The 19,905-nt window shown below is 38.9% G+C and overlaps 1 protein-coding gene across 2 annotated transcripts in view; it reads left to right on the top strand.

The window, feature by feature from the left end:
- The first annotated feature begins 77 nt into the window (after window positions 1-77).
- LOC136771855 (DENN domain-containing protein 2A) overlaps window positions 78-19,905 on the top strand; it is a 43,746-nt gene continuing 23,918 nt past the window's right edge. The window contains exon 1 of one of the 2 annotated variants that reach the window (XM_066724401.1): window positions 78-166. In XM_066724401.1, the coding sequence (XP_066580498.1) occupies window positions 147-166 (20 nt within the window). In that variant the 5' untranslated portion in view covers window positions 78-146. Of the gene's footprint in view, window positions 167-6,923; window positions 7,326-19,905 lie in introns of those variants that run through there. The other variant, XM_066724402.1, reaches the window with a different exon arrangement.

Genomic DNA, 19,905 nt, shown 5'->3' with positions numbered 1-19,905 from the left:
GAGAAGCTGTTCACACCTGTTGGAGAGCTCTCTTACAACTCTTCTCCCATTGGTTCACATGTTAGGTTTCCTTTCTTCCTATTGGCTGCGCGGAAAGAAGCATAAAACCGCAGGGAGCGCGGGGTTCTCATTCATTAGGAGCTGCAATGAATATTATGGAGAACAGGTAAGCCACGTGTAATTGTGTTATTATGCACTTTATTATATTTCTCTCTCTTAGTTTGCGAACCTATGCTAATCTTGTTATCTGTATCTATAGGAGGATGATAGGAGAAGCTATTTAAAATACTTTTTCCCCAAAAGATTAGTCTTGAATTAATTTGACGAGTGCAAGTTGAATGGATAAAATCATACTATTTATTTGTATTTATTTATTGTCAGACACCATTATCCAGGACATAGACAGCATATAAGAGCAATACAACAGTGCAATAAGAATTATATACTTAACAATAATAGGACAGCCAATAATGATCCATTACTATAGATCCATATGTAATGTAATGTAAGTAATGTATTATTATTATTATTATTATTATTATTATTATTATTATTATTATTATTATTATTATTATTATTATGTAGCATATCATTGCACATTGTTTCTTAAAAAAGCTGAACTGTTGTACAAGAATACACCGAACGCGCACATAACGAGAATTGTGTTTTCTAAAATCAGTGTTAAGTATAGGGTAAGCAATACAGTATAATATAACGAAATATTCGAAGTTATAGTTTTTAACATTATATTGAGAATTAGTTTAAAGATGCATCGGATGTCCTGTGAGGTTTCGCGGGCCGGCTGTCCCAGTGAAACAGCTGCTCCTCTGCGCAGCACAGGCGGGTTTTGGAGGGAAGCAGTTTGATTTCACAGTGATGTTGCATTGCGTCGTTGCAGTGACATATAATAATAATTCAAACTTTTCGATTCATCACTTACATTACGCCAATGTGTGGCAGATTGTGAACATATGTATCCAAAAGTGTATTCAAGTCTAAAGGCTACTAGAAAAAAATGAGCATATAGGAAGTAGGAGGTAGGTATGTATTTATGTATGATATAATCATTTTACACACACATGTAATGAATATCTAAATGTTCTATTTTATTTATAATGTAGTCATTCCAAGTGTATAAATTAGGACAATGATCAAGTTAGCATTTAAGGTAAATTAACTGGAAACCTAATGCTTTCATAATATATATGTTTACTGAATCACTATTATGTTTCATGTTAATGTGTTGAGCTAATGATTGAATCTGTTGATGAGGAAACTGTCCCAGGGTGAACTGACATCATGGCAAAACGTTGGAGAGAAAAAAGTAGTTACAGACAAATCTCCCGCAGGGGGCTCCAGAGTAGATCAAGTTAACACATCAGTGATGTCTGCTGTGAACTTACTCCAAAAGCTGAATTGCAAAATCCATAGATACACACATCATTAAATGCATCTTATTGTTTATGGGCAAACTTAATGTTGTTTTCTACAAATGCTCTAAATAGTCAGTGTTATTTCCTTCATAGAACATAGAACAAAACAATTAGGAATGAGAATATATCACTGTGTAAGCTTGGCAGTATTAGGGTGATAGTATTGCTATTGAAGATCGGAAGGTGAAGGTGTCAAGGTGAAAACGAAAGGATTAGGCAAATTATGAAACTATGGGACTAAATTGAAAGTGCTAAATTGCATTCTGTCAGAAACAAGGCTATTTGGCAAGAAGTTGTTGGTAATAACCACTCACCCATAAACATGATGCTTTACTGCAGTACAAGTGTAGGATATTCCATGTCGGAAGCATTAAAAGAGACACCTGTCTCTGTAACATTGTGTGAAAGATACTCTAGTCTGTACTAGAAGAGGACAGTGTGACTTAATGTCCATGGAGGACTTCTGACTTGAGAAGAAGTGAAAAGCCCCTTTAGCTGCATTGTTTAATGAGGAGTATGAATATCAAACAACCACTGACTCACAAGCTAGATACAGTGGCTCTCAAAATGGAATGGATTTAATTGACTGCCACTGATCAATACAGAATATTTCCATTATGTCAAAGTGAAAAATATAATCTGTAAATTGGTCTAAAATAATTACAAATACAAAACAGAAAATAACTGAAAAGTCCAAGGGGAGTGAATACTGTTAATAGCCACTGTATCTAGCTTGGGAGTCAGTGGTTGTGTATCCAAGTTCAATATCAAATTCAAGATGGACAGCTTACAGCAGGGATATCAAATTGCAGTCCTCAAAGGCCATTTTGTTGTAATATAGGGTGTATCTATACTTGGTTCACTTGGGCTGTTTGCATTGTTTTGTGTTTTTTTTTTTTCTAACTGCATAAAGTTTGTATACTTTGGAAACACAATGGTCCTTTTCAGAGTTCATTGTAATTGAACTAAACTGAGACTATGTCCAAAGGGAGGTGGGTTGGGCTGATTTGAGTAAAATGACCTAGGGCCGGATAAAATGAAAACTTTGACCCACCCGCTAATAGAAAACTACAAATCTGTACATCATAGCGGTTACATTTATGATTAGAAGAAAGTGGCATCTTACTAGACATGATGCCGCAACTGAGTACATTTCTGTAGTTTTCTATTAGCAGGTGGGTCAAAGTTTTGATTTGGTTAGTAAACTTTTCTGCAATTTTTAAGTTAAAATGCAAAGTGAAATGTTGAGATGTTGTGTAATACCCTTTCATCTGATAGAAATTGTGAGAAAGGTTAAAGAGGAAATACTGTACTTTACTCTTGTGGGCAAAAGTAACATCTACAAAGGGAGCCAAGAAGAATCTAAAGCTCAGTGGAAATCCAAAACAATCGTGTATACAGAAGGAAATCTCTCACACACAGAAAAATGCAATGATGTTTCACAGATTTAGCTGGTGTTGACTTGACCTAATTCCCAGGGTGCAGTGTGTTGTAGTTTGAATGAACAAGTCTATTATAATGACAATGAAAAAGTCAAGACTAACAAAGGACCAATTTCCCTTTCTGATGTGAAATTAGTGTATAAAACACCCTCTCTTTCTTATTTTACCCCATAGTCTATTTCCCAGTGAACTGAGTGTAGTTCATTCAAAAACAACTCAAAATTGATCCAAATTATTCTTCAACAAGACACTTTTAAACAGTTTATTCTTTGAGGTAAATGTCAATCTAAAAGACCTCCACTTAAGTGCTCTAAATCATTAGATTTAATAGCTGTTCTGTCTCAGTGCAGCAGTGATGTACTTATTTCTGAGGAAAACATTTAAATAACTGAGCAGAAGTCCTGCATTGCACCAATAATCCAGCCTTTATATAAGGGTATATAGGGCAACAGGATGCTTAATCTATTATCTACTGCCGGGATCAACATATCCACATCCGAGTCCATACAGCTGTTTTCTGTAGATACATTCCCTATTGTGGTTGTATTGTAATGAAGAAGGAAATAATTCACTGAAGTGTTCCATTAGATGGCAGTATTGTTGATTATTGGGTAATGGATCATCTGAGTTCTATGTTTGAAATTCATTAAATATAATTCAACATTATTACTGATTTTAAAAATAGAAAGGGCTTGTTAAATTTGTAATAGGTTGAATGCAATGTGAGTGGTTTAGAACCAATATTGCATAGGTCTTCTACAGAGTTGTTGTCAAAAGCTTAGAGCCCCATTTTATCTCAGTTTAATATCTGCAGTTTTATCTAGGCTGAATAACGGGTAAAAAAAAAGTCTGAAAATATATAATTGATAAATAAGTATAATAAAATGTAACAATATGTATTAAACTAAATGAATCATTAAGACTTACCTAACAACCTAACCAAAGCAATACTTGAAGATTTTGTAACCTAAACTCTGTATTTTTCCACCACCATTGTAGGCCATTTGCTTTTATTGGTTTATCCAGGCATGGTATTATTCTTATTTTACTGTTCCAATGAAACTGTCAAGTTAAATATACTGAGTTAATGCTGCTTGACAGTTCCCCAGGAAATTCTATACCTGTACAGTTCAGAAACGCATTATGTGTATTCATTTGCAAGTTGGATGCTAAACAGGCACACGTGTTCAGTGGCTTTAATCATGTTGTCATGATGCCAGGCTTCAGTGGAATCACGAAGGAGCGTGCTCTGGGAATGTTGCTGGCAGGAATGTTGCAACATGAATTCACTGACACCCCTGGTTCATCAATCCACCATTGCGCAATATTATTTTATATTATTACATAATTTACTAGATGTTCTTATCCAAGGCCACTTACATGGCTTTACAAACAATAACATCTGTGTGTTGTACTTCAAAATCGCCACATTACAAAGGTTCAACCACATCATTATGAAAATGACGCCACACATTACATTTATTGACCTGAAGAAAGTCTTGGAATGTTCTACAGGTGTAATCTAAACAGATGTGTCCTAAGGAGGTGCTGGAAGATGGAAAACACTGTAGTTCTGATGTTCATCTTGGGACAATTATTGCATCACTGTGGGATAACAGAGGAAAAGTTGGGCAGGTGAGGGAAGGCATGACAAGTTCACCAGAAGAGAGTTGCATCAGTCTACTCTTCACAGTTGCTCTACCAACTGGCAGGTAGTGATTGACCTAGAGCTTGTGAACCACATGAGAGACCACCCGAGGGACCAATTTTATACAGCAAGAAGTAGGGTAGCTTAAACAGGCTGGCATTATGGATAACCCGTAAATCCGATTATAGTCATTGCTCAATATAGGCAACTTATTATGACTCAATGCCAATAGGCTATAGTTTGCAAGACACAAACAACTCCCAGAGTATTGGCAGTTGCGAACGTTGCCTGAAGACTCCATATTGTCTTCAATCAGTGGCTAAAGATCATGTCAGTCTTGACTACTTGACTCTTATTATGTATTTGACATTTTGGTTTTAATTAAAATCGGCAAACCTGTAGTTTTCCAGTGCCAGGGTTGGAGACCCTAGTGTAATGAAGTGGCATTGTTTTGGTGTTGGTATAATGGTGTGGTATAACAGGTTTTTTTCTTAATTATCCCAATGGTGATCTCCTTTAACTGAATAATATTTCTCCTTGATTTTGAGATTCCTGTTGTTACAACAACACCAATACAAAGGTAATCCATGACCGTTAATCTTTCCACTTGGGGAAAAGTCACTGAAGGCTTTCTGCTATTTGGGATCAAAGCCATGCACTGGCCTGCTTTATAATCTGATCCTAACACATTAGTGCATCTATAGGATACAAAAACAATAGGGCACTGTTACAACATTTTATAAAGAGGTGAGCGATCAACAAGATTATTTCCAAGCTGATTATTATTTATTTTTTAAATCTCTTAATGCAAGTGGAGAAAAGCTAGCATATTTCTAGTGCTAGTGCATTTCCTTATCAAGGAGAATTAGCACATGATTGTGATCTCTTTCCTTTTCATCCCCCACAGACTTTTCTGTTTGTGTAAATAACTAATGGAAGGATCATTCTTAACTCGCAGGGAAGGATGTTGAGAGGCTAGTTCAGTTTCTGCTCTTGAGTGTGTTGAACCTTTAACTCTGTTTTTCATCCAAAACTAAGGTGGCCTCTTGGGGCGTTAATAAAGTTAATCACTTTGTTTTTGTGAAGACTTAGTGCCTAAATGAATACGCAAGAGGCACAAACTGATGAGAGATTCTAGTTTTCATAGAACCCTTTTTATGTCTTATTGCTATATAAAAATGGTATGTGTTATGGAACCTCCTGAAATGAAAATCAGCCTACAATCCAAAGGATTTCTACTGATGTTCTTGGCATTTCCCCACCATGAGTGTTTTGAAATAGTGGACAAAAATCTGAGTTCTATTCAATCAGTGGGGAGCAGACTTTAGTCAGTTGCAAGTCCTGAAATTGATTTGAGAAGGTGAATGATTTGTACAATAGACTGCAGAAAGACAAGATTCTCACTGATTCTTGTATCTGAGTTCTCTGCTAGTTCATAGCACAAAATGATGTGTCATTGTGAGTTGTGCATCAGTACAGTGCAAGTGAAGGTTGCTTCCATCAAGGCTTTGCATCCTTTGCCAAGAAAGGATCCCATTCACTGTTCAGTTGATGCCCATCAATCCTGGTCCTCTTCTTTCCAAGAGCCTGCTGAAAAGGGCGCCTGGCAGTAAGGATGACTGATGGAAACTACAGTGCCAATTTTGTCTATTAAAGTGAGAGGCTCCATCACTCAAGTTGAATTCTTTACCACCAAAGATAAAAGCTGAAGGAAGGCTGTGTGCTAAGGGCTGTATCTAAAACACACTGTTGGCAACTACCCCTTCAGTCAAACCGTGCCACCACACCTCATTTCCACATCCATAAGCACATCTTTTGTTTCTCAGATAAGAGTCTCGCTCTCGTGAGTTTCAGAAACTGTAAAAGAGCTTGGCCGAGAACTACACAGTCACTTAATGCAGCGGAGCAGGAGCATGACCTCAAAACAAAGTGTTTAAAAAGGGTCTGCACCTGTGGTGTTCAGAAAGCAAACACAAAGAAAAAGATAAGGTGTGGAATTGGCTTTTGCAGTAGCTGTTACAGCAGTTTTGCGGTTTTTAAAAGGAGAGAAAAGGAAAAGGTAAATAAAGAAGTGCTTGGCAGGGAAAATTGCACTTTCGAAGTTCTTTCAAAGAGGAAAACCTTCAGTGCTTTTAATATGCTCCCAGAGGAGCCTGTTATTTATGTATTCAGTTACGTTTAGCTTGCCCCTTCCTGTTCTGTTCCTCTTTGAGCAGGACACTTGGTTTCTATGGCAACTGTGGCTCCATTTGCACAGCCAGCTGCAGATTAGCTCAGTTGTGGGGGGTGGGGGGTGGTGTTGATGATGGAAAGGGAGAGGAGGAGGAGGAGGAGGAGAAGGAGGAGAAGAGGGGGGGTCATGAGAGGGAGGGGTGGGAAAAGTCCGGAGAAAGAGGGAGAGGCAACGTCATAGCAAAAAAGATAGCCACATAGTCAGATTGAGAGAGAGAGAGAGAAAAAGAAAGAGAGAGAAAAGAACTTAGGAAGTTTAGCCTGCAGCTCAGGGCAGGGAGTGAAGTGGGAAGAGTGTACACCGTTGGAGGCTGTCCTGGATTTGCTGTGAAGTGGAGTGCTTCTTCCTTATCAGAGGGAGAGCTTGCAGTCTAGGTTTTGGGATGTTTTGGGGGATCGCGGAGGAGGCAGTGGAAGGAGTGTGAAGAAGAAGGATTTTTCCCCCACCAAAAAAAAAAAGCTACTTGAGAGGAAATCATGCGAGCAGATGCTGCTGTATCCAGTGTCGGGTTTCAGAAAATGAGAGCTCTTTGCTACAGTGTTGCTGCAGGGACCATTCAGCTCAGAAAGGTAAGAGAGACTTGTGTTGTGGGAGAAGCTCCCTCTCTCATTGGATTTGCTCCTGTTTATTTGACTTTCTTTTTTTTAAAGCATTCTCTCAAGCGTTAGACTTAAGTGTGTTTGATCGTGGCTCAAGTGGCCTCCCTCCTGTAGACCCTGCGGCACTCTCCTGTGTGGAAGTACAGTATGTGGATGACACCTATTGGGATGTTTAAAACCAGAAACTTCACATAAACAAAAGCAACCAAAGACTGTCCTTTACTCCTGTGGCTTAAAACGTGAGCTCCCAAACCCTACACACAAGCGTCCACTGTCAGCACTCTGCATTCTGTATGTGAGCAGTCTGTATAACATTGGCCTGGCTTTCGTGAGCACACCAATAATAGAAAACTTGATAAATGAAGGGCGTGAGGTGGTCTATTTTGTTGAATTTGACAATGGGTGCTTTTCAGTAACTAATGAGTTATTTGACCCTTAGCTTTCTGAACTTTGGAAGTGAGCAGACATTTCTCTTAGCTATGCCCAGAAGGGGATCTCACCTATCAATCCAGAAAACTGAGTAAAGGGTTACATTTCAGCTTCAGCTGTAAATATGGGAATGTTTTCATGCATTCTACTGAAAGTTTTCCAATTCGACTGGACACCATGGGGGTGGGGGGTGGGGAAGCAGTTTAAGATTCATACTGAAAAGAAGCTTGTTTAAAAGACAATCTAATTCTGCATTGATCCAGTTGATTTTAGTTACATTTATTATTTATACTTTTCCTGCATTTTTTCCCTTGTTTTAGTTTTCGTTCATTTGTTTTGTTTGTGTTCTGTCCTATGATTTTCATTTACTTGAAACCACTTTGTAATGTGAGAATCCAGTTTTCCTTCACAGACTCAAACCACAAGTGTGAGCAGAATCCTGAGGATGAATGGTTATTCTCTGACATAACCTTTTGCCAGTTTCTTAATAATCAGATGGCCTTACTTCATCCCTGATTTTGGGAAGATGGTACTGAGCTTGGGCCTGGACTCCCAAGGATCTTGTATAGAGAATCTTGTATAGAGATATGACCCAAATCACTTACATTGGTCTTGATCAGATGTTGGCAAGCTTAGTATGTCCATTACTATAATTATTATTTATTAATTTATTTATTTATTAGCAGACAACCTTGTCCAAGGCGACTTACAAAATATGTCATTCAATTGTATTGCAGGATTTGATTCAAACCTGATTTTCATGTGCTAGTTCAGTGCCTTACTGAAGTGTAGATCCCTTGGAAGTGCCAATATCTGAGCCTGAAATCCTAGATTTGAATTTAATTTGGATCCAACAAACAACTTCAGTTTCACAGTGTTGATATAAAAAAGGAAACTTTGGAGTTGTATGACACTGTAAAAACTCCCTGAATGCCAAGAGCCCCTTTATAACACTTGATTTTTTAAATGTTGTTCTTGTTTTCTAAACAATGTTCTCAAACCTAAGCTTAGCAGAAACTACTTTGTCAGTGTGGCCCAGGAGGATGGCGAATGACTGGTGTTAAAAAGCTCAGTTTTGTTTGAGAACCAGCCCTTGACAAAAGTGCATTCTTAGATTGACACAGCTTTGTGAACTAAAGACTTCTGTGGTACAGAATTGAGAATCAATAAAAGGAATTCAATGAGAACAGTGGAGAGCCATAATGGACTATGGTCTCCATGATGATAAACAATATACATAGACCATATAATTACATTTTATATACTGCAAGGTTATATTATATAATAAAACCAATCAATCAAACAAATAAACAAACAAACGAAAAAACTGTTTAAATGAAAGGAACACAACAATCAGTCTTCTGAATGAGTTAAATTGTAAAAAGGTGTTTTATTAGAATTGTTTGTATTTAGTAATTGTATTTTAATTGTTGTATTTAAATTAATTCCATGAATACATATTTGTCGTTTTCCTAAATCTAGTTTAGGTTAGGTAGATTGCTTAGCAGATGTTAACTTGACAAACACAGAATATCTGGCCATCTCACTTTGCAATTGACTGTATTCTTGTAATGTGTGAATGTAGTATTAAACTGGGTGAAAGACACCATTGAGGGACTTTAAGAAAGATACCAGAAGAGACGGATGAAAGAAAAGAGGACAAAGAAATGACTTGTTCATACCACCTGACTGAAATATAACCAGCAGCCTGAGTTTACAAATAGCTTTTTTTAAAGGAAGTTTGCAATATAAAGGTCTCATCCTTCTTTTAAATCTTTAGAATCTATGGAATAATGGTTTGTTTATTATACTGTAGATTCTTTAAGATATTTTTTCTGGTTAGAGTTATGAGTTTTGGTAATTATCAGAATTGAGCAGATAGTTAACATGTTTGTGTTGAGAGCCATTTCCCAGGTGCTTGCAAGCCTGTGCTTTTGAAGGTATGGTGTGGTTTACCTGCCCGCTTTGTCTGATGCACTGGAATTCCAATATCTTGCTAAGGAAAGGGAAGATTGAGAGAAGGTAAATATAATGTAAGCTGGGCGCAGGTGCATGATCTATAATCAGGAGAGATGTCTGGTTGATCCCTTATGGAATTTGTATCTTGCTGAAGAAGCAATCTTCTCTGGTTCAGCTGGACCCAGCTCAACTCCTTCCTCTGCCATAAATGTGCTTGTCGCTCGCTTGCCTCTGCTGTTCATAGTGTACATTTTTGCAACCATTTTATCACACCACACAGAAAGTGTGGCTTGGCTGGAAGTTGGTTTATGTCAGTCAAGCCTCCTTCAACTGTATTTAAAAGAATGTTTACAGATGCTGTGTCTTGCGCTCGTGGCCACTGACAAAAACCATGTCATTCTCTGTGTCAGTTTGCCATATTTTGGAAAGGCCAGCTCTTCTCTTCAGCCTTATCAGAGTCCTCATGGACAAGCTGAGTTGTTTACATTCTCGGCAGACAAGTTAGCCACAGAGAGGCACATTTGTTAGGAAGCTTTAGGCCCACTGTGAGCCAATGCACAGTAAAGCAAAACACAGAAATCAGGGCAACTAGAGACTGAAAATGTAACTGTAAGAGACCAAATGTCACTCACACTGACACATTCCTATACGAGTACAATATGAACACACACTAGAGTTTTGTAAAATGCCTACATGTACACAGGTACTCAAAATATTTTGGTCTTGGATTACATCTCAATTCCAGCTATGAAACACCATATTGGAGTGAAATGGTCTGAATGGCTTCCTCTTGTTAACTTTTATTACTACTTTGTCTTTTCAAGAGCAAAGAAAAGTAACCACTAACATCGCAACACTTCAGAAAAAAGTTGGTGGAAAGTTGTGGTTTGGTTGTGGCAAACATAACATTTTTGCAATGTTTACAGAGAGTTCCGTGATTTCATTTTTGTCAAAGATAATGTTGCCACGATACTGAAACGAAAGACAATAGCTGTATGTATTTTTAAGTGATGTTTCCACTAGATGTGTTCTTGAATACTTAGCCTATATAATTAATCAATATGGTTTTCCATGTTATTTAACAACATTTAAGATTGTTTAAAATATGTAGCACTCTATTTTCGTTGGTTGAACACCACATTATACTAACAGATCTGGGAGTTTCCAAATTCACGTTGGCTGAGCGTGATTTCACATTACCAGAATGTTGTGACAACGTTGTCACAATTGGACAACCATTGAGAACTGTGTGGTTGACCAGGCCTGCTTTCATCACTTCGTAGTGTCACTTCGCTCTGAGGAGGGACACAGTTTGTAACATCTGTCCAGCTCTGCCTCCACTGCAGTGGATTAGGCTTGGATCAGGAACAATACACAGGGAAATGGATGTTCATTCTGGATAGAAAAAGAAGAGATCCCACAATTGTTCAGCCAGTGTCAATTCACATGCGATGGCCTGACAACTGGCACCTCTGCAGGAGGCCATCAGACTGTGATTGTTGCTGCGGGAAACAGCCTTGTCAGAGGGGGCCCAGCTGTCTCTATGGTGAGGTTGGTAGAATGTGCCTTTGGTGTGCCTGAGAGTTCCTGCACCCAGGAATTCCTGGAGTTCCCAAGCATTGTTTGTGTCAGGAGACGGGCAGATGTAGGTATTGTCCACCCCCCCACAAGTCACAACAGCCCCCTCCGCCTCTCTCTCTCTCTCTCTCTCTCTCTCTCTCTCTCTCTCTCTCTCTCGGACTTGTGCTTCCAAGCTGTTGTTGTTGCTGTGATGCGTGTTGAGCCTGGGAAGCAGAGGTGGTGGCTTTCAATCAGAGACCATGACTTCAGTTGCTGCAAACCTGAAGTCAAACCTGTAGAACCCAACAAAGGCTATTAAGGAAAGGTGTGCTTTCCAGACTGTGACATTTTATCCCCTTTATACCTGTATGCCACTACATCTATGCCTTAAAATCACACGCTATTGTAATAAAATATGATTTTTAAAGATGCTTTGAAAAGAATGAAGAGCACCTTACATTATGATAGATTTAAATCGCGTAATAACATGGTTGATTGAAGAAATGAAAAGTTATAGCTATTTTTGTTATTACTTTCTGATTACAGTGTCTAAGTAGGGTTTCTGGCTTGATCTGTCTGTAGGTTGTCTGTTGCCCTGCTCACTCGTTCATATTCTGAAAGAAGTTGTTTTAAAAAAAAAAAAAAAAAAAAAAAATCCCATATGTAGCATATGTCAAACAAAATACACTGGATTGCTGTCTCCGGAAGATAGTTTTCCCAAGCTTTTGCCATGAAACTCTGTAGGGAATACCGGGGAATTAGAAAAATCTGTTCCCCGCATAAACGCAGAGAGGGGATTTAGAGCAGTGATGGGAATTCAAATGCAGACCCCCAGAACAGAGAAATAAAGGAGGCAAGAGTGACACAGGAGAAAGGAGACGTGAAATGTCATGAAAAGGAAAATGGGGATAAGAATGAATAAGTCCTAGATGTATTTAAACTTAATAGAAAACTGAAATCCGTTTTTGGCCGTATTTATAGAACTTTTACAGTTGCTTGGTTAACAGCTGGGACATGTCACGTAAATCATTGAGTGCTAACTGAAGGGTTTGCAAAAGCACATTAGAAGGGGTGGTTAACCTAACATGAGTTTACTGAATATGACCTAAAATGCTGTGCAACCTTTGCAGATCATGAAAGTCCAAACAGTACCAGACTTCTGCAAGTGCATAACACTGGTGAAAGCAAGTCTGCAAAACCAGCAGCATTGAAAATCATGCTCATCTAAATTTATAATGGAATGTCAGGTATAAATTACCTGGAGATAAGACACTGGTGGAATTAAATCCAAGTTTCCAAATAGTTATGACTTTGGCATGTATGTTTTTTTCCCTTTTAAGAGTTGTCTAGAATTGATAATCCTCTCCTTAGAAACCAATTCATTTTCGTTCCCAAATTTACAAAAATATCCCAGTGATTGAAGACTGTCCAGGAACTTTACTTACCAGAAGTTATTTGTTTTAGGTACCTTTCTTTAAATAGCTCTCAAGTGTGTATTTAGCACTGCTAGTGAAAGATTAACATCTTACCCCAAAGAGGATAGTGTTTACTAATCAGGAGTTGTCACTGTGAAAGACTAGATCCAAAGCAGAGAAATCAAATGCAAGTGCAGTTTACTTTACTTAGTCTTGACAAAATATTGATCACACCAGTAGTGGCTGTCAGGAATACTGAATGGTTTTATACAAAAGCAGTTTAGTATGTCTTGAAAACAATCCTCCAATGTGTATATCATAAAAAAATAGATTGAGAAGAAGAAATGTAGTGACTTTTGAGTTGAGAATGGAATGAAAACAAGTAGCATTAAGTTTATTGTCCACATTAATGATACAAAAAAATACATGCTCACAGGTTCTGTCTTGTCAACTGAAGTGTTAGCTTTGTACAGACCTGAAATGCAAACTCTATTATTATCATGGCAGTAAGTAACTCCAATGATGTAGCTGAGCAGAAAGATGCCATAAATGCTTACAAAATTAAATAAAGAAGTGGCAGGGACTGCTGCAAAGAGAGAGACAATTGTATGTATTAAAGCACAAATTGTTTTTTCAAAATGTAATGTAGTCCCCTATCATCATCATCCTATGTTACAATACATAGGATATTTTTCAGTTTCATGTAGTGTTTTTTCATGAAGTTCACTAAAGGGGGAGGAGGAAGGGCAGGGGGTTAAAGCTGTCACAAGGCTATTTTGGTTTTCGTTTGTATTCCTGAATTAGACTGTCATATTCATTCTCTCAAGAGATCAAACCCTGATTAAAAAAAAAAAAAAAAAAATGTGGCTCAGCAACTTTGCACACCCCGAAGAGCAAATCATATATATTTGAACAACTTATTATATACTCAGGTAATAGCAGTCATTGCATTCATTCCTTAGTGGATTTTTCAGAATTCCCTGTTTTGTGTACGAAAAGTCATGTTTAACAAGCTGGTCTGCTGACAGGTATTGCACAGGGTTAGTTGTCAGCCCTGATGCTGTGAGTTATGGTCACAAATGACGCAGGTAGGACAACAAATCCAAATTGGCATCCTTAAACCTCAAAAGTCAAGGAGGGTCCAGTTTGTAACTTGCCCCAAGCCTAGGATGCATATTTGGTGGTACGTGGAGGTGTGCATTCATCCCGAATCAGTGATAAGAGCTGCTGCAATCGGTCACATTGTGGTGGTGGACAGCTGAAAATCATTTGATCTGGATATATATGCTATGCAGCAACACAGATGTCTGTGAAAACACTCCTCTGACCCAACATTTCATTTGAGCTCTTTGGAACCTGTTAGTTATTCTGGTTACTTTGATTTCAAATTGTTACATTAGGGCTGTCAAGCTTTGTTCGCTGGCTTTTATTTACCCCCCTGTCTTCAATACAATACACTACATTTTCTTTGCTTCTTGTTTTATTTAATTAAAAAGTAATTTGATTTCTATTTAAAAAGCCAACGCATTGCAGGGTTGTATTTAGTTGTCAATGTGGTTTGATTAGGCAAATCATTCCCAGCTGGGATTTTTGTGTGTTTTTCGCTCTCTCATTTTATCACTCTCTGCTGCCTCACTTTCGGGAATTCTGGTTTAAACATTACTACATGACGAGGAATGAATCAGATCATTTTAATTAAATTTAGGAGAATTGTTGTGAAAGTTTCTGTATCATCTGCGATCATGAGAATATGGGTTGGAATCCAAGGATTTTCCATTTCAGCACAACCTATAATAGTTGTCACACTAGTCTGATGTCACATTATATTGTTTCAAAGATTGTTTTCTTCTACTAAATAAGCAAAATGTTTTTACTTGAGATAGTTTTGTTCAGCCCTTGCGCTCTATGCCTGCCGGGATCGGCTCCGGCTTCCCCCACGACCCTCACCAGGATAAGCAGGATAAGATTGATTGATGGATGGATGGATAATTTTATTCAGTATGATTCAATTATCACCTAGACTATACTACATTCACCTGTGGTTTCTGTAGATTACAGTAATGAATGATCTGGAAGCAGTACACTTGGAATCTAGGCTCTGAGCTACAAATAATGCAATGCCAGGACTGAAGTCAGACAACACAACACAACACAACTGCATGAATGTGCTAATTTACTTTATTGGGGAATGACCCACTGATAATGCCATGTTGTCATGGTGTTTAGCTTCTAGTAAAAGTGCAATGAAGGTATGTGAAATTGGAGGGGAAGGTATGTGAAATTGGAGGGGAAGGCAGTCATTCAATCCCCAATGTTGGTACTACAGATGAACTTGTGACAACCTCACCAAAAGGCCTGCACTGCCATCTTCAACCCTGGAGCTCAGCAAGGGGCATACATGGTCCTATATACTTCAATGGATGTGAGCCTCTTGTTTGAACGAATTAGTTTTCTGCAGTGGAGCTGGGAGAGCTGACTCTGGGGTCAGAAGGTCACAGCAGAGCACAGCAAATCTGGGCCGTGGTGGGCTGGCGGAATTTGGAGAGTGGATGAAAGCATCGCAAAGGGAAGTGGACGCACTGGTGGGCTGCAGTGAAGCGGTCACTCGCGAGCCGCACTTCCCCTCCCTATGTGCGGGCCGACCAGCCCACAGCAGCTGAGAAAACTTCCGGGCTCAGTTCTTCAGGTGTGTGGTAGGCGTGCTTCTCTGATATCACAGAGCGGCCAAGCCAGACCCCAAATGGACTCATTTTTAAAAACAAGGATACTTCCTAATTTTTTTTCATTTTTCTTTTTTTATCGGCCATTTCAAAGCACTGCACTACTTTGGCATGGGACTGGAAAGCATACTCGCCGCCCCATCAAACCCTTTTCTTCAAAAAAATTGCCAGTTTTTGCCAGCACATAAAAATACATCATTTTGCTTGACTCGCGGTTCTTCACATGATTAATCACCCTAATCAATGGTTCTTCACATTCTTCACATTTATAAACTGTGGCCCTCTTGTTTTTTTGTGTGTGTGTGTGAATGGCTCTCAAGCTAAAGGGAACAGAGTTGAGAACTCTGACGGGGATGCACTTGCAAGCAAGGATTGCCTTATAATCTGCATTTCGGGTCTGTGCTTTCATGGAAATTTTCATGGACTGTTTCAAAGACTATGAATCTTCTGAAAAGCAAATAAATTACTTCCTGGTCCACGATGCTGCCAAAGAGGAAATCGAGCAACATAGTGAAGCCGGAAAGACATGGAGAGGAAAAGCCTGTTTATCCAGACCGTAGTTTTGACATACTATGCACTTCTGGAAGGAGATGGGAAGAGAGAGAAGGAGAATCCTGTGCAAAAGCCTATTCAAATCCCTGTTCATATTGGCTTGTTGTTTATTGTCTTAGAAAGGAATCCGGCACTGTAAGTATCTGTTTGTACTGGGGGATTTGTGCTTTCTTCTCTTTTCATGTACACCTGGGAATCAACGACACATTTGCTTCTAATGTGGTTCTTTTAGTCCTGAGCCCTTTACAGAACACAGTCCATTCAAGACGTACAGGCTTTGACAAGTACATTACAGGGGGTGCGGGGATCTCTGGCCTCTGATACATCAATCATCTGTGATCAAGGCTTCAGTGGCACACCTATCCCTCCTATAGTTTATGCATAATTTCAATGATTTCCCCATTGTAAGTAGTGTGGCTAATATGCTTCCTTTCTTTATTTTCTCTGCTACAGATGCTATTGTAAAGACAACAAAAAAAAGCTAGCAATATTTTGAAATTCTTCTAAAAATGGACAAAAATCTACATTAAAAACATCAACACTATTTTAATGACTAAGAATGAGAAAATAATTCATTCCACCAATCTCTTAATCTTTTCCAGTACCAAAAGCATGACATGAGTTCATGAATATGCCCTAACGATACCTGTGGAGGAATATAATACTAAGAAACAGACAAGAGTAAGCTGTAGCCTGGAGCTGAAGTCGGCTGCGCACATGGATCAGTTGAAACAAGCCCAGTCCGTTGCAGCCAATTTGCTAATGGGGAGCAGATTGCTCTGTAGGCACGATTGAGGAGCAAAATACAGAACATGAAGCTGTGAGGGCAGGGAGGCAGCAAGAGGTTTCGCTCCTCCCCTGTATGCCGCTGAAACTCGATTCCCCGTTGCAGATGAGAGACAGGATTGTTTTTGCGGTCTCTACCCCTTCCCCCCCAACGCACATTCATTCACACGCAAAAACACTCCTACTGGCTTCCAGGCCTGGCTGTAGAGGAACTCATAGTTTGTTTTTTCTTTTCCTCACTCCTTTCCTCTTTGTTGCCCTGTCCCTGAAAATGAAGTGACACTATCATGCATTTCGGTTTGCTGTTATCTCTTTAATCCAATGGCACTTAAACTGGACAGATAATGGGGGGACTACAGTAAGTTTGCTGTTCATTCTTTGATAGCATAGAGAACTAATAACCATATAATCCAAATTGGTATCTAGAGAGAGTTCTGTGTTTAAGGCACAGTAATAATACCAAAGAACCACATTAAGTATCAACTTCCAAAATCCCTTCCATGCAGAAACTAGTAACTAGTTACTAATGTAATGCTCGGCAATGGACTGGTGTCCCATCCTGTGCCCGCCAGGTCACCACAACCCTTCACTTGATGAAGCAGATATTCATTGTGGATAGCTGGATGAATGGACTAAAGTAATGGTAAGGTGTATGACTTATGACTTTTCTGTGTTTACATATGTCAGACTGTTTTTTCTGTTTTGGCTCTGCCATTCTTTAGTCCAGTCTCAAACTCTTTTCAGTTCCTCAACACCAGCACTCTAGTTGTGGAGTAGCAAGCCAACCCAAAGTGCCAGCTAGGTTTGAGCCGTGGCTCTCCCAGTACAGCATGTGCCTGTCATTGGGATTCCCATGGGCTGACTTGAAAGTGATGTTTACTATGAGCGAAGGGAAGGGGAGCGATTCCCCACAGAGAGAGACGAGTCGAATGCACACACAGTGCCTTGGCTGGCCTCCAGAGCCTGCTGTGGGATCTGCTTGGGAAAACTGGGCCCCAGACAGGCCACAGAAAAGAACTGACTCTGCTGAGGAGAGATAAAATTCCATTGTTTATTTGTGAAACCCCTTCCCCCTTTTAAGAAGCTGGCTCCTCGCCCAAACTCAGTCAGGTTAAAGCACACACAGCTAGCAAAGGTTCCCTCAGGAAACCATGGAAGACTCACATTTTTCAGACCTCTCACTTCATAGAAAGTACACTCTGGACCAGTGCTTGCTGTTAACATTGTGAAGGTTGGTACCCAGCAATGGTGCTTACTGGTTTGGGCCTGCCTGTTTGTGGTCAAAGCAAATATGTCTGTTGTCACTTTAAGGAAAACTGATGGTCCTGTAGAAGCCATGTAAAGTCTATCTAAACAATCTGGAATTTGTGGTATTGGATTAATAACTAAGGGGTTTGGAAGGTAATTGAAAGTGAAGAAGGAATTCAGTTCTTGTAATTCATTGATCGCACACTGGTAGAAACAATTTACTTTTTTAAATTCCCGGACAGCCCAAACAACATTGGTGATAGTACTTTAAAAAAATCTACGTATTCATGTATTTTTAGTTTATGTGCAGCTTTAATATTAATTAAATTAAATTAGCCACCAAAAAAGCATTGCCAAATAAGCTGTACGTGTGTTAGTATAGACTGGCTCTTTTAGAATATGGAAACAACCGCAAGAAATACCTATAGAAATAAACATTGCCATTTTGTGGCTCCGTTTCAGTTCTTATTAACTTGCCTCCAGGCTTTCATAATCTGTTCTCATCCACTTGCATTATCCATGTGGAATGTAGACTGTTTTTTAATTACTCTACTTAACAAAGATTCATTTACAGCTAAAATGCTCATTAAAATGCTTGCGGATTAATATAGCAAGGAAAGGTTTTGTGCATGTTTTTATCAGGAATGACTTGACTTCTTCCAATACAACACAATGCAATAACACATGAAATTCATTAGAAAAGCTTCCCTGATATGTGGCCTGATACGTGTAGTTTTACGTTAAATTGGTTCAGACCAAAGTCTTGCTGAATTCTGAAGGTAAACACTCGACACGAAAATGGTTGGGATGCGTTTCTCTGTCATTTCCAAGACTGAGCAAGAAAACAAGCCGACATCACAATGAATGTCTTCTATCTGTAGACTTTTGCATGCACTTTCCCCTGAGAAATAAACAAAAGGAAGGAGTGTGTAGGACGTTACACAGGAGTGCCGGGGTGCGCCAGTTCATTATTTTAGACTCCTTGGCTATAATCAGTGAGATGTCTTTCTGAGGGATGGGAAAATTACAGTGCTCTCTTGTATAGAAACTTGCAAGACCCATTAATGAAAGGATGATGTCATCCAGTTACTTACTTCTTTGGGGCCTAGTGTTGAAGGACAGCATCTTTATGTGAAGCAGCTGTGAGTGGAAACCTCTACATACAAATAAAGATAAATGTATATCACTTCAGGGTTTGTTGCAGAGGTTATCAGCTGGAGTCCACAATCCAAAGTGGGACTCAAAGTGCACTGAGCTGAGAGACCTTGACACTTTGTTAAAGGACATAAGAACATAACAGATAAAGAATGTATTGTCATCTCTTGTCCATTTGATACTAGTAAATTGTTATTGCTAGTTAGTAATAAGTGCATTCAATGTTTGTGTGCCATGGTTTTAGTATCTAGCGATGGCGTCAGCAAAGCTTAGTTGGTGACAAGGAAGACATTGAGGTCTAACTAGCCCAGGCACAGTAAAATCATTATGCAGCAATGAAACCTGGGTAAACCGAGGGAAAGGTTACCTACATTTAATGTTTTTAAAACTGGACACTAGGAAGTTGTAATTCTCAACATAGTAGCATCTAGTGTCTTATTTATGGGATGGGGGCAAATATGTGTTTTCTCAGTCAATCTGCCACTGTATGCTCTCTCCTACTAAACAATAAACACTGAACAGTTTCTAAACCTGCCTGAAAAGTTTTTAAACTGTCCTTTTGTTTAATAAATATTTGTTATGCTTTTTTCTAACTTTAAAATGCATAATTTGATGACCTTGCAATTCTGAGTGGTTTATTGTTGCTTGAATGGAGTGAATTTCTTATATTGACACCAGATCACATTTGTAGTTCAAAGACACTTTTTTATGACCTCATGAAAGACT

This window comes from Amia ocellicauda, chromosome 15 (genome assembly GCF_036373705.1).
Source record: "Amia ocellicauda isolate fAmiCal2 chromosome 15, fAmiCal2.hap1, whole genome shotgun sequence".
In the NCBI taxonomy this organism is placed as follows: domain Eukaryota; kingdom Metazoa; phylum Chordata; class Actinopteri; order Amiiformes; family Amiidae; genus Amia; species Amia ocellicauda.
This window is presented reverse-complemented; position numbering and strand designations above follow the sequence as displayed.